This window comes from Sminthopsis crassicaudata, chromosome 3, assembly GCF_048593235.1.
Source record: "Sminthopsis crassicaudata isolate SCR6 chromosome 3, ASM4859323v1, whole genome shotgun sequence".
Taxonomy (NCBI): domain Eukaryota; kingdom Metazoa; phylum Chordata; class Mammalia; order Dasyuromorphia; family Dasyuridae; genus Sminthopsis; species Sminthopsis crassicaudata.
The window spans coordinates 294,516,665-294,533,068 of NC_133619.1; the positions used below are offsets into that span (position 1 = coordinate 294,516,665).

At 32.2% G+C, this 16,404-nt stretch overlaps 1 protein-coding gene across 1 annotated transcript in view; it reads left to right on the plus strand.

Moving 5' to 3' along the window:
• Positions 1 to 12,947, plus strand: part of APOO (apolipoprotein O) — a 65,657-nt gene extending 52,710 nt beyond the window's left edge. The window contains exons 8-9 of the mRNA XM_074300919.1: positions 7,421 to 7,492; positions 12,682 to 12,947. Of these exons, the coding sequence (XP_074157020.1) occupies positions 7,421 to 7,462 (42 nt within the window). The 3' untranslated portion in view covers positions 7,463 to 7,492; positions 12,682 to 12,947. The remainder of the gene's footprint in view (positions 1 to 7,420; positions 7,493 to 12,681) is intronic.
• The last annotated feature ends 3,457 nt before the right edge of the window (positions 12,948 to 16,404 follow it).

Sequence of the window (16,404 nt, forward strand, 5' to 3'; positions counted from 1 at the left end):
AGCTAAATGTCATGCAAGAACAATTCTCCTAACGACTTGTGAATCATGTATTAGGCAAAGAAAATGTTCCTTAACAAAGGGAATTCCCAGTTTTATTTTCTAGAATAAGAAGTAGTAGTGTTGAATAAGATATAAAAGACTATATATAAGAAATTTATTCTTGGTTGTTAACTTTCCAATACTCAATGTCCAAGGGTTACTCCAAATCCCCTACACATCTTTGACATTTTTTCATATCTCATCCTTTATTACTTTTAAGAACTAATACATTGTGAAAATATGTCTGCTATCTTTTGAGTGAAAATGCCTTTTAGTTTTGTCAGCCTAACTCTAATAGTCAAGCAAACATAACATCTCATCAGAAATGTGCAAGAAGATATGATCATTGTGGCTATGGCTAGGGGTTAAAACTGAAAATGGGGATTATTAATAAGGTTCAGATTTGGGAGCTTTTGAAGATATATCAAAAATCTATCAAAGTTTTCATTTGGACAACCAGAGTAAAGCATTTCAGAATTATTCCTCTATATACTAAATCTGTGTCAGCACTTAAGAAATATAATCTAAGGCTCATACACAGAAGGTATCAAAGTGTTAATTTGTTATTTATTTCTTTGATAACCTTGTGTTAAATCTGTTAAAATGATTTAATTCTCACTCTTGTGGTGAGACACATTAAAGATGCACTTTAGACTTCTATTGGGTTTGGAAAGATATAACAAATTTGTTAAAATTATAATAGCCAAACATATGGCAAAGTCAGTGATACTAGTTAAGGAAACTTTTAGATAATTTTCAAAGGGAAAGTATTGTTCTAAAGAAACAAAACATGTGAATAGTATGACAGACCTAGCAGAATTTTCAAAACTTGTTTTTAAAAGTTTATTCAGACACTTGCTAGCTGAGCAAAAGAAAAAAAGAAAAATTGCAGTAGCCACCCTGAGTAAACATACCCTGTTTTCTCTTTCTCCACATGGTGTTACTTAGATTTCTAAACACTTTTAGTTTGGCTATGACAGAATCATTTGATTAAAAATGGTCTTGTACTTTTGTCCTCTTAATCAGGAACTTCATCTGCCAGAAATAATCGACATCCCCTGGTGTCGGAGAAGGGCAAACATGCATCTGTCCTAGAGTCAGGAAAAGACAAGAAAAGGCTCCTAGTTACTCTGATACTGGCATCTAAGTTACTTAGATTTTACAGACATTCTAAGCTTTACTTATTTTTCTGAGATTCTGTGTGGAATAGTGGGGTCTGTACTCCTGACCTTAATGCCTCATTTCTGGAACTTGAACTCCTGCTTTGCAATCTTTAACAGCTCATTTGTACTTGTTCCATGTTTTCTTATCTAAAAATTGTAGATATCTGCCATGGATACTTCAGTGGACCTGTAAGCTCATTGATGTGGGTACTTCCTCCAATGAGACAAATCCCTTTACAAAGAATTCAAAACTACTACTCTATTCCCTCTATCACCTACCTGCCTGTGGGAAGCTGAGTCAGTCAAAGAGCTTTGCCATTTTCAAAAAGCAATCCTTGGCCTACCAGTTACCCCTCTTTTTCAATTCTGGGCCTACCTCATTGTCTATTTGTTTGTGCTGTGCTGAGGTTAAGTGACTCATCCTAGACCACATCACCAGTAAGTGTCTAAGACTCAGATCTTCCTGACTTTAGGCTCAGAGCCCCTCCATTGTGTTATCTAGTGCTTCTATATTGTTGGATAGTAGAGAGGAGGAGCCATGCTAATGTACGTTGAAATCTGTACAGTAGACATTTTTATTTACTTGCTTCTTCTGTGGATAAAACTTATATATTTGGGCTAATTATATATTTTTTGTAGAAGGTTTTGCAGTATGTTGGAATTTAAATTTCATCTGCAAATAGGAGGGTTTGCAGAACCTCCTCATTGCCCTTAAACTGAATATTTTCTATAACAGTGGCAGATATTTGATATTTGTATCTCCCATGTCCTTTTGTTACTCTTTGTTTAGCATTTATTATCAGAAAATCACTGAGGAGGATTATTTCTATTGATATATATTCCAAGAATATGAATTTTGATTTGTGGATGGGAGGTGTTTTGCTGTATAAGGTCTTGTTAGTCAGTATTTTGTTCCATTTTATCAAAGGCTTTTTCATAATCAACAAACTCAATGGGATTTTATATTCTTTACCCCTTTGAGCTAATTGTGAAGTAGTAAAAGATATGGTCCATTGTGAAATATTATTTACCATAATTTTGTTTGAGACTTTTTTCCCCCCTTTAGCATCTTGTTCTCCTTCAGATACCTTGGATTATTGGTCCATCAATGTCTTCACAATTAAATCATCCCAAGCATGGGATCTCTTCTGTATATACACTTGGTCCTATTTGGCTATTTTTTCACATATGTTCACTTTAATCTCATTTCTGCCTCCCTCTAAGCACCTTAGGGACTGTGATAAATAGCAGCCAAATTTGGTCATTCCATTCTCTTTGTTGAAGAAGTCATTTAGTTAAAGTGGCTTTTACAGATCTTTTCCAATTTTTTTTTTGTTTATAGTCTGTCATTTTCCTCTTTAGATGTCCTAAGGTCTTAGCTGAATATCTTTCCATATTTTCTTTAAACTAGTTTTATCCTCCATTGCTTTTCTGTGCTTTACAAGATCATACTGATTATAATTGTCCATTATAAAATCTAAAGATAAATTTATATTTTAACCCAGAATTTCCTAGTCATGTCTTTCCACTTGGCATATAAGTCAGGCATTTGATGACCAAAGCACTTTTTTTCTGGACTCTTCTGGTGTTCTTGTAGCAATTAATTTATTTTTATTACATTTTAGTCATTGTTGATGTCAATTCTGTCACCATTTTCCCATTTTTGCTTTTCAGTTACTTTCACAAATAGTTTCAACATTCAGTCATTGTAATTGCACTTTCCTTTTTCCCATTTTTATTTTTATTGGGTTTTGGTTTTATTTTGATAAAGTTTATTTTTGCTCTGTCAATTCATTGATCTGATTATACATAGATAGTTAACTCAAAGATAATTCATATATTAAAACATCTTTTCCATAAATTGGGTGGAAGAGCTCTCTTTGTCTACCAATTTTTTTTTTAAACAAGGTATTCATGATCTGGTGGTATGAGATTTTTATGAAATTGGCAAGTCTTTGATTTCTCTCATTTTTTTTCCTGAACCATACTTGCATGTGTGTTTTCTATCCAGTCTCGCTTTTTCATTGAATTCACACAGCATCAGAGTGAATATTTATTTGATTTGATTGAAGAATCTTATCAAGTTCTTCATAGAACTTCTCTGATGGCTCATCCTTAGCAACCAATGTTGCCACATAAAGTTGCAGTTATTTTCATGGTGGTCTTTTAGCAAATATTTTTCATTGGTACTGTAATATGTGATAATCTAATGTCCTATAAAATTGTGTTTCCTGAAACTTTTAGACGTATGATAAAACGTACTCCACCAATTCCTTTCTTCATTGTTCCAAATAATACCTATGAGCCATTCTCCCATTAAATTTCCTTCTTTCCACTGGCTTTCTTTATAGCAAGAATGATTAAAATTGATATGATTTAGCATAATTGATATGACTTGTTGATCACTGGTCAAGGATCTCAGATTTAGATGATTGAAAGTAAAATTGGCATATGTTGTCTGTCCAAAACCATTTTCTATTCCTTTTATCACTACTCTGCTGCCACACCAAATAAGCATAACTGAGGGCAATTTTTTTTAACATTTAGCTACATTTCCTTTTTCCCTAGCTACATGTTAGAATGATTTTTAAATATTTTTAAGAAAAGTTTTGAGTTCCAACTTCTCTTCCTCCTCCCCAAGATGATAAGCAATCACATGTAAATTATACATGTGCATTAATGTAAAACCTTTCCATATTAGTCATTTCTTACAAGAAGACTCAAATAAAAGAAAATGAAAAATAGCATCAATCAGTATGTATTTAAACAATATCAATTCTTTCTCTTAGAGGCAGATACTGTGCTAAATTATTAAACCTTTGGGGCTGTCTTAGATCATTGTATTGCTGAAAATAGCTGTCATTCATAGTTTTTTATTTTAGAATGTTGCTGTTACTGTGTACAATATTTTCCTGGTTCTGTTTGCTTCATTTTGTATCAGTTCATGTATCTTTCCACATTTTTCTGAAATCATCCTGCTTGTCATTTCTTATAGCACAATAGTATTCCATCATAATTATATGCCACAGCTTATTTAGCCCCAATTGATGTGCATCCTCTCGATTTTCAATTCTTAGCCACTACAAAAAGAACTGCTACAAACATTTTCGTATAAATAAGGTCCTTTTCTCTTTTCTTAATATCTTTGAGATATAGACTGAGCAGTGATATTTCTGGATCAAAGACTATATGCATAGTTTTATATCCCTTTGAACATAGTTCCAAATTATTCTCCAGAATGATTAGATCAATTCACAATTCTACCAACAGTGCATTAGTGTGCCTATTTTTCCACATTCCCTCCAACATTTATCATTTTTTCCTGCCATATTTGTAATTTGGATTCGTATAAAGTAGTATCTCATAGTTGTTTTAATTTCCTTCTTTTTTTAATCAGTAGTGATTCAGAGTACTTTTTAATATGATTAGAGGTAGCTTTGATTTCTTTGTCTGAAAACTGTCTGTTCACATCCTTTGACCATTTATCAGCTGGGGTTGAGGGCAATTTAAAATTTTTCTTTCCTTCACTTACATGAAAACATTTCATCATTAGGTGGCAACCCTACTGTGACATGTCTCTTTATGTTCAGCTAGATTGGTCCTCCGGAATCTTCTCATGATGTAATGACAGCTTTCCCACGTTCGAAGGCTCTGAGTTTGGCCCTCAAAACTCTGTTTTCTGATGACTAAACTAGCCCACATTACAGGCAACAAAATTGAAAGGTTTTGGTCACCCATATTTTCTTCCAGTCCTCATTTCCTAAAAATAAATGCAGAAAATTATCTTTCATACTTAATGTATTTCTTATTGAAATGCCTTGTTTACTATAGTGTAGAAATAACTAAGACAAATTGGAAAATAAAATTAAATCTATAGAGAAGATCACTTACCATGAAAAGTCACATTTAAGAAAGATATTAGAAACTGGTTTTATGCAGAAGTGATTGTGTCAGATGGAAATGCAGAAGTTACAGTGACAAGTTTTTGGCTAGACCAGGCAGTTATCCTTTGAAGTCTAAATAGTCTAAGTGTTCCTAATAAGAGTTGTTTTCTTAAATCAGAAGTGTGTTTTCATGTGGTTGTTTTCTGGCTTCAAGCCAGGGCCCTAGAAATGAAAAGGCTAGTGGATAGTTCATTTGAAAGACTGACATACTTCCATGACTACTAATATTTCAGCAATGATCATGTTATATTGAGAATGCTAAAAACATTATTCAAAAATAATTTGGACCACAATAGCCTTGGAGATAAGCTTTAATTTGTACTTTACTTTTTCAGGCTGTGTCCCATCCTTTCTCACAACCAATTATTTTTCCCTCTAATTTTCCAGGTCTTCTTAATTCTTATATGTTTCTATAATATTGATTAAAATCCAGTAGTATGTTAGCCTGTAATCAGTTTCCTGTCCTGTGCAGCTTCCAGGTCCTAAAACTGCATAAAAATCTTTCCCTGTAATTACCAAACTGATACATCTATCATTCCTTCCGAGCTCCTCTGTTCTTGAGTATGCCTCATGAATTTAATCTCGAGAATGGGACAGCTAAATGGCTAGGAAGGAAGTCAAGGGTCCTCTTCCATAGTCATGTTTTGTGATTAATATACTAGTGTTGGTGATCATTAAGTATAGTAGATTTAGAAATAGGAAGGGTTTTTAGAGACTAGAGTTCAGCCCCTTATTTTGCAGATGAAGTAATTGAAACTGAGAGCTAAGTGACAGACATATGCAGGATTATTAGATTAGTTGATCACTATTTTTCTAACTAAGGTATATGAGGAAGTGGATAGATACTTTTTTTTCTTTCTTATACTACAGCTTCCTTTTGAATTATATTTTAAAATGTAAAGTGATTTCTCTGTTACTCTTGCAGCTATATGTTTTTGGTCCTAAAGTCACCAGAGCTTTACTTGATGCATTGTCCAAACAGGGAAGAGGGGAAGCATGACTAGATATGGGGAACAATGCGCAAATCACTTCCTGAGTGTGTGTGTGTGTGTGTGTGTGTGTGGGAGGGGGGAGCCTTCCTTCCTACCTCACCATTCCCATGTCCTTTGTTTCACTTTAATGTTTCTGAGAATTTTCTGTCTAAAAAAATACCAAAGCCTTGTATTTGCCTCTGAAATCCCTGGCTGGTATGTGTAGTGAAGTAGTGCAGTAGACCCTAGTAAATATTCTGGAAACCTTCTCAAGGATCCAGCTGCCATTCAGATTTGGTCATTTTCCTAAGTCAGGTTTCTCGGCAGTGTAACTCTCTGAGCCTGAATTTCTTATTCTATAAAGATGAGTGTGATAATGCAATCTTGAGGAAAATCTTTGTACCCTTAAAGTTCTACATTAAGTGTAAGTTATGATAATGCTGATGATGATTCATGAAAGATTCAAATTCTGAACTAAACCAGAATCCCTTAGGGTTTCCTGAAATAACCAGAAAGCTACTGTAGCCCTAGAACCTATACAATGAGTAGATGTAGGGACATCCCTTTGACTGGTTACAGGATATTCAGATTATACTCTTTACATCTCAGAAATTTTTATAATTTCTCTCAGTTAAGTCAGAGGACCCGGCAGCCTAAAATGTGATTTCAAGGTCATAGTTAGGGGGAGAGAAGGAGGTATCATGATGTGATTTGCAGATGGGAAATCCCTGAATGTACTAGAAGTATGAACAGGATAAAATACTAATTGGCAAGAAAAGCTAATGAGATTCTAGACTAGTAAATTAACAAATGTGGCTTTTCAGAATTGCAAACTAAATGAAAATAAAAAGGCTTTGGCCTTAGGGAACATGAACTTTTCCCTCCATACTACACACATGTTTTATGTATGATGCATTATTGATGGCTACAGTTGAGTCTGACTCTCAGTTATAAGTAATTTTCCCAGATCACATTTCTTTCATGATGTGCCGTAATTATGTTTTCCAGGACTGGGGAGAGGCACAGTGGGTGTGGTTCAGTTTAACCTGTTTAAGGGAAAAGTCAAGGTGTAGTCCTATATAGAGGTTTGTCAGGATTAGTAAAAGCTATGCACTATTATGCAGATACTTTAAAAAAACTAACTTGTTAAGTGAAGCCTGTAAATAACAATTTACTTTTTTTTTTTTAATAGAAGAAATGTTCTTACAATACTTAAGATTTGTTTTTAAGTCAGATTTTGAATCTCAGTTCTTTGCTGAACTTGCTTAGTCTGTGCATTAATTCTATATTTTTGTTTTATAAGGCTGAAGATGTGAAGCAGTCATCTAAACAAAGAAATAAATAGAATGGTTCTATTGCCGCCCATTTTCACCAGGTAAACAAAAGAGTTTTGTGTATATTTTTTGCTAATTATGATCTTTTTCTTTTTTCTTGTCTTTTTTTTTTTTTTTTTTTTTTTTTTGCTGAGGCAATTGGGGTTAAGTGACTTGCCCAGGGTCACACAGCTAGGAAGTGTTAAGGAGGCCAAATCTGAACTCAGGTCCTCCTGACTAAAGAGCTGGTGCTCTATCTACTGTGACACTTAGCTGCCCCTGCTAACTATAATCTTAGCCAATTTTAAAGAATTTGTTTACAGCTATTTCAGGTTGATGGGGAAAATTGGGAGATGGGGTAATGTTCTAGCCAATTTATATGTAATTCTTATGTTCAAATGATATAAATTACTTAACTAAATTTGTTTTGGCAAGCTAAAATAGCATTGTTGATATTAGTTTGCTTATTTTAGTTAATAAAAAAGTAATAGTTTGGGATGATAACTTTGAACACATGATACTTTAATCTTTGTGATTATTTACACTGTGCCATTGAGAAATTCAAGACTGCTGATGCTAAGTGAAATGAGCAGAACCAAGAGATCATGTTACACAGCAACAAGATTATACGATGATCAATTCTGATGGACATGATTCAGACCAGTTCCAATGATGTTGTGATGAAGAGAGCCATTTACACCCAGAGAAGAGAAGTGTAGGAACTGAATATAGTTCACAGAATAGCATTTTCACTTTTTTTTGTTGTTTGTTTGCATTTTTTTTCTTTTTTTTTCCTGTTTGATCTGATTTTTCTTGTGCAGCAAGATAATTATATAAATATGTATGTATATATTGGATTTAGCATTTATTTCTACCATGTTTAACATATATTGGATTACTTGCTATCTAGGGGAGGGAAAACTGGAACACAAGGTTTTACAAAGTTTAATGTTGAAAAATTACCCATGCATATGTTTTGAAAATAAAAAGCTTTAATTTAAAAAAAAAAGTTTTTTGTAACACTAAAAAAAAAAAGAAAGAAATTCAATTCAGGTATAAGTACTTAGATATAGAGACTTAGTTCTTAGATATCATAAAACAATAAATAAAAGAAAAGTAATTGATTAAGAAAATGTTTATGGCCAATATAATACAATAGATATGAATTTGACATAATTATATACAAGGAACTCTTTAAAAAAAAAATTTACCAAGGCAAACTCTTCACTCATAATAGATAAATATGTAAGGTATATAAACAGAAAATTTACAAAAGAATAAGTGCAAATTGTTAACAAACACTTAGAGAATGTTCAATCTTACTAATAGAGTTAAGCATTAAAATAACTCAAAGTACTATTTCACACCCATAAAATTGACAAAAAACAATTAAAGTCAATGAAATTGAATTTTGGTATAGTTACGAAGAAACAGATTTACATTTTTGTCACTGCTGCTAAAATTTCAAGGTAGTAAAATGAAAGCATTTATCTAATTAAAGTTACCAAAATTACCATGCCATTTGGCCTAATAATTCTCTTGTTGGGAATATTATCAAACCTGAACAAAAAAGTAACTATGTAGTTAAAGATTTTTATAACATTATTTGTTACTAAAAAAAAGAAATTTAGATTCAATTTAAATCTAATAATAGAGGAGTTGTTAAATTCTTGCATGTTGATGTATTAGAATAATAGGATAAAACAATCTCAAGGGAACTTTATGAAAAATGAAAAAAAAAGTAGAAACAGAACAAATGGTCCTGCCAACTGACTACCTAAAAGAAAAAGCAAATGGGAGTGAATGAACAAAGAAATTTATTGGATGCTTAAAGGGAGTGACTGAAAAGTTTTTGATAATTTATGCATTAAATGTCATTCGTTTAAATATAAATAATTACAAAGCAATCTTAGTTGATTATATTGCTGATTACTGTTATGCTTGTAGTACTTTTTTTTACCTTTTTAAGAAGATTTTTTAAAATTTGTTTATTTTTTAAAAATTTTATAATTATAAAATTTTTTTGACAGTATATATGCATGAGTAATTTTTTAAATAACATCATCACTTGTATTCATTTTTCCAAATTTTCCCTTCCCTCCCTCTATTTCCTCCCCTAGATGATAGGCAATCCCATACATTTTACATGTGTTACAGTATAACCTAGATACAATATATGTGTGTAAATCCAATTTTCTTGTTGCATGTTAAGTATTAGATTCCAAAAGTATAAGTAACCTGGGTAGATAGACAGTAGTGCTAACAATTTACATTGAATTCCCAGTGTTCCTTCTCTGGGTGTAGTTATTTCTGTCCATCATTGATCAACTGGAAGTGAGTTGGATCTTCTTTATGTTGAAGATATCCACTTCCATCAGAATATATCTTCATACATTATTGTTGTTGAAGTGTATAGTGATCTTCTGGTTCTGCTTATTTTACTCAGCATCAGTTCATGTAAATCTCTCCAAACCTTTCTGAATTCATCCTGCTGGTCATTTCTTACAGAGCAATAATATTCCATAACTTTCATATACCATAATTTACCCAACCATTCTCCAATTGATGGACATCCATTCATCTTCCAGTTTTTAGCTACAACAAAAAGAGCTGCCACAAACATTTTGGCTCATATAGGTCCCTTTCTCCTCTTTAGTATTTCTTTGGGATATAAGCCCAGTAGTAGCACTGCTGGATCAAAGGGTATGCACAGTTTGGTAACTTTTTGGGCATAGTTCCAAATTGCTCTCCAGAATGGTTGGATTCTTTTACAACCCCACCAACAATGTATTAGTGTCCCAGTTTTCCCACATCCCCTCCAACATTCATCATTATTTGTTCCTGTCATCTTAGCCAATCTGACAGGTGTGTAGTGGTATCTCAGAGTTGTCTTAATTTGCATTTCTCTGATCAGTAGTGATTTGGAACACTCTTTCATATGAGTGGATATAGTTCCAATTTCCTCATCTGAGAATTGTCTGTTCATATCCTTTGACCATTTATCAATTGGAGAATGGTTGATTTCTTATAAATTAGAGTCAGTTCTATATATTTTGGAAATGAAACCTTTATCAGAAGCTTTAACTGTAAAAATATTTTCCCAATTTGTTACTTCCCTTCTAATCTTGTTTGCATTAGTATTGTTTGTACAGAAACTTTTTAGTTTGATGTAATCAAAATCTTCTATTTTGTGATCAATAATGATCTCTAGTTCTCCTCTGGTCATAAATTCCTTCCTCCTCCACAGGTCTGAGAGGTAGACTATCCTTTGTTCCTCTAGTCTATTTATGATCTCATTCTTTATGCCTAAATCATGGACCCATTTTGATCTTATCTTGGTATGCTTGTAGTACATTTTAAAACAGAAAGGTAATATAGCCATAATTATTCCCATTTTACAAATGGGTAAGCTGAGGATAAATAGGTCAGGTTTAAAGAAATCAACTGTATTTTCTTTATTTGTGTTCAGTTAACCATGTAAAGGTTTTTTTGTTTGTTTTTATTTTGTTTTTAATCTACTGAATCCCTTGTAGGCAGCTGATGGTCCAGTAGATAGAATGCTGGGCCTTCAGTCTGAAAAACCTGAGTTCAAATGTGACCTCAGACTAAATAGTTATGTGATCCCAGACAAGTCACTCAACTTCTACCTGCCTCAGTTTGCTCAACTATAAAATGAGGATAATAGTAGCACCTACTTCAGAGGGTTGCTGTGAGAATCAAATAAAATGATATATGTAAAGTGCTTAGCACAGTGCCTAGCAAAAATGGAGTCTTTAAATTATTTTTTTCTTTTTTATCATTGTGAACTTGACAAACAGGAGATTGTACTATAGAAAGAACAGAAAAAGACACTGAATATGAAATAATGACTCTCCATTATGTACAACTTGGTTTTTTAAATTTTTATATGGTAGTTCCAAAACTGCTTATCTATATCCCCCTTGTGAACTTTCTTCTGTTTTCTTATGTCAAATAATAGACTTTTAATAAATTATTCTCCCCTTTCCCTATGCTGAATATGTCAGCCACACTAGTTATTAACATTATTCTATCTGTGCACATAATGCCATATGATTTACAGATAACTAGTTATAAAGGTATGTTGAGCTTTTGCTTTAAATATCTAGTATTTTTTGAACTTTGAAATCTTTAAGTAGATGGTTCTAATACAAAACATTACAATTACATATGATATGCAGATTGTTCGCTTAGCACAATTATAGAGGATAACAAAATTTGTTTAAAAAATAATTTTGCCAATTGGAATGTGAATATTTTAAAAAAGTTACTAGAACTATTTTCCCCAAATTATTACTACGTGGATTTTATAGATATATATTTTTCCCACACATTATTACTATATAGAAAATAACTACAGAAAGTTTTGAAGCACTCAGCAACTTCCAGTATAGTAAATGACACAATAGAACCAAATAATGAACTTTTAAAAAAAAAGTGACTGTCATCTTCTGCAATTAAAAGGATTAAAGAGCAATATTGTTTTTAAGAAGACTTATTTTCCCTTTTATTTTTCCTACTGTTTGAAGTCATAGTCCCTTTTGAGATTCAAATCTGGCTATTTGTTTAGAAATTCTCAGAAATCATTTCTTTAGAACTTTAAAGAAAACATGGAGATTTTTTTGGTGTTTTTTTTTTTTACATTCAGTTATATGAAACCTTTCCATAATGCCCTGAATTGTAGCCTCATTTCATTCTATGTGTAATTTCTATTCACTTAAGAGGAAGATCCAGAAAAGATTCATAAAGTATCATAAGAAAGATGAGATGTTGACTAGTTTATGTATTCTTTTCTGTACTAGACATAGCTAATGAATAGTCTCTAACATTTCTCTGTTCCTCAATTTAAAAAAATTTATGAAGTAAACTAATATAGAAAAAAAATTTATTGTTGTTGTAACATCTTCTGGGTTGTGTGTATGTATCTTTAAATAAATGAAAAAAATTTTTTGTGTGTGAGATAAAAAAAAAATCAGAAGTATGTTAAATGAACTTTAACCTTTCTGAGCCTCAGCTTTTCATATGTAAAGAGAGAATAATTGCCCTTTTCCTAGCCTAGAATGCATTAGTCTTGTAGTAATATCATTGCTTTTCCTTCATTCCATAGTTTCTCTAATTATTTAAATATGAAACATCTATAAAAAAGAACACCCTCAATTTTTATAGTAGCCATTGTTTTTCAGAACTAATCTTGTTCATGTTTTTCTGTTTTTCTTGTCTCTCTTTTTTTTAGATGTACTCCAAAGACTCCATTCAGAAACCAGTATTTTGAGCAGATAAAGAAAGATGCCAGAGATGTTGATATTGAATGCAATAAAGTATCTTTCTTTTTCATGAAAAAATTACACTTGTTCTCTTTGTTATCTCTGGTGATGCCATATATCAGAATGTACTGGTTTGATATCCTTTTACCTAGAGATAATTTATAAGTCCCTGAACTCCTTGTACTTTTGTTGCTACTCATGTATATAATTAAAATTCAAGTAAATACAAAGTAAATTATTTTTCCTCTCCTGGTTTTTCTATTAGAAAATTTGAGGGGTTTTATTTTATTTTGTTTATTTTTAGGAAGCAGTGAACAAGTCTTAAATTTAACATTCTTTTTCTTACAGGAATAGCTTAAGACATATAAATAAAGTCCAGGTCTTTTTTCTGACATGATCAGAAGATTTGCATATGAAAACAATCATGATGATGCTCTGTTTTGTCCAAAATTCCCTTCCATTTTATACAAATCTTCTGCCTCATTAGTGCTACTGAGAGATATAAAATGAAGTATCTCTGTGTTCCCTTCCTGCAGATGCATGGGAAGATGGTCATTTATGTTTGTTCTTTTTTGTATGAATGCACAGCTCATTTGCAAATGCAAGTTTTGTGTTGGTGGGAACAGCTATAGCATCATCTGGGACCCTTAACCATTCTCAGACAGGAAGACCCAAACTATGACACAAAAGGACTGCTGAAAGATTTCCATGGTTTTAAATGGAGTTAAAAATAGATCCCCTTTTGTAGTGTTAATTTTCATTTTAATTCCTGATTTTTCTGCTTTTTGATACCAGTTGGTAAAATATCAATACTTAATGCCTTGTACAGTTTTAGATTAAATACTATACTTGCTAATTATTCCAAATCAAAATACCCAGAATACCAGGAATTTTGCCAACTTCATTAGCATCTTAAAGAGTTGGTACAAATTGGCCCTTAAAATATTCTCACTTGTCACTTGGCATTTTCTCTTCATTTAGTTTCTTTAAAGCAGAAATATTTTTACATCATCATAAAACTATTTATTCATGTTATTTATAAAGACTTTATTGTAAGCCTCATATCTAAAGTTTGTATTAAGGTGTATTAAAGTAGTGCCAAATTTATTCTATTATACAGACATTGTTCTTTCAGAGTGCTCTTGAAGAAAATGAATAAATCTTATTTTTAGGTTATATTTTTCTTAAACACATAGAATTATAAATTTTTTGTGTAGACACAAAATCATCTAGTATATCACCTCAGCATAAAGCAGACACATAAACCAGAGGAACATCTTCACAATTTAAAAAAGGAGATCCCATAAATTTGTTTACTGACATGAAATTTTTCCTTATTTTTCATGGAAATTTCTAATACTATGGTGAAACATTTCTTCTTGAAGATCCTCAGGATCTACTGCTAAATGATAAAACAGTCATATTCTAATCCTTTTTTCTCCTGAAGAAATAATACTAAATGAATAACAGTTTATCTTATGCCCTTTTTTTTTTTTTTTTTTTAAATCTTTAGCCATCTGTCACTTTTTTTTTTTCTTTAACATCCTCCAGGTTCTTCTTATTCCTCTTGAAGTTATGGAACACAGAACAGAACATGGTGTTCTAGTAATCTAATCACTTCTTAGTACAACAAAGGAATCACTTTCTGTAGATCTGTGGCATATTTTTTTATAACTTAATAGTTTTTTCCCCCAATTACATGTAAAATAGTTTTCAACATTCATTTTTGTAAGATTTTGAGCTCCATTATTTTCTCTCTTCTTCCATCCCTTCCCTACTCCCCAAGACAGCAAGAAATCTAATATGGGTAATACATGTACAATCATGTTAAAAATTTCTAAATCAGTTATGTTGTGAGAGAAAACTCAGGGGAAAAACCATGAGAAAGAACAAAACAAAGAAATAGTTAAAACAGTATGCTTCTATCTGTATTCAGATTCCAGCATTTCCCATCACAAATCTTAGAATTATCTCGGATTATTGCATTGCTGAGAATTAAGACCCTCACAGTTGCTTATTGCATAATGTTGCTATTACTATGTACAATGTTCTCTTGGTTCTGCTCACTTTAGGCAACATCAGTTCATGTCAATTTTTTTAGATTCATGGCATAATTCTTGACTGTATATTTTTATAGCTAATTTTACATCCTGTCTTAATTCCATACTCCCCTACTTTATATATGATTTAACAAGTATTTATTGCATACTTTGGTAGTATGTTGGTCTTATGAAGAATATAAAGCAATATAAAAGGTGTAAAGGGAAATAAAATTAAGGGGGCTCAATGCACATAACCTCTCTTTAGCACTCTAAGTAATGCTTATCTGACCTCCATTCTTTACATTTTAAAAGTTAAAAGTTAAATTCATTTGTTAATCCTAATTGAATTAGTGAAACAAGCCCTTTGCCCTCTTGGACCATAGTCTCTGCTTCTCTGCATAGATGATAAACAGAGGCTAGAATTCCTGGTACCTCAACTCTAAAAAGATTATTACTCATGGTCTATGGTGACCATGTATACATGACTAATGTGTACTACATATGATTATAGCTGGAGTCTTCAGAGTTTCCTACTTAGTAACTGCTCCACATAAAATCTTACGTATAAAAATCTGGTGGAAGAGTCACAGGAGTCTGGAAGAAGAATTTGGTGCTCTGAAAGAACCCTGACCTAGAAGGCTCATCAACTATGCAAGATGGAAAAAAAAAGTCATTAGAATTCTATGTCTATGATTTCATCGATCTTTGGATCTTTCCATAGTGGTGTATTATTGAAAACATATTCTTCTGACTTTTATCTGTGCTCAAAGTTTTCTCTAGCTTTAAAAATCATACATGTAGGTGACAATGTTTCAGGTCCAATAACTTCCCAGTGATTTTTCAAAGACAAAGGGACTAAGCTGAGTTCTAAAAGAAAAACAAATTATCCCCATCCTTGTCTCCGCAAATTCAGATTTGTGTTAGAAAAATAATCTTAAATCTATTTTTTAGTGAAAAATTCCCATGTAAGTCCTAAGAAAGGAACCTCAGTACTTCATTTCCTATAGACACATCCTTCATCAAAATAATCACAACCTTTCCTTTACTTGGTAGATAGGACCTTCCTAAATTCCTGTGGCCAGCCTTCAGAGGATAAGTTTCTCTATAATGAGTTGATTCAGCTCATTCAACATTTTCACCTTGACAGGAATTGTCTTGCTTTCTTTGCCAGCAAAGTCTCAAAGTTTTTTTTTTTTTTTTTTTTTTTTTTTTTTTTACCAGATTTCCCCCTTTTGGTCTGATTTTTTTTTTTCTTGAACAATATGACAAGTATGGAAAGATGTTTAAAACCCTCCAAAGTAGATGCTATTATTATTATCCACATTTTATAGTTGAGCTAAGCAGCAGGCAGAAATTAAGTGACTTGTCTATAGGGTCACATAACTATTTAGTATCTGAGGCTCAGGTTTTCTTGATTGAAGACCCAGCACTTTCTACTATACCATCAGCTTCCTAGAAGACATTCAACAGATTCAAAACAATGCAAAAAAATCTGTGCATGTACAAGAACTAAGAGTATATGTATATGAGCTTGATTCTATTCTCCCCACACTTTAGTAGACTGTTTTGAGGGGCACATAAATTCAGTTCTATAGAATCACATGAGCAAAAGTAATGCAACTTATTTTCTACTTTTGTCCTTTTTTTTCA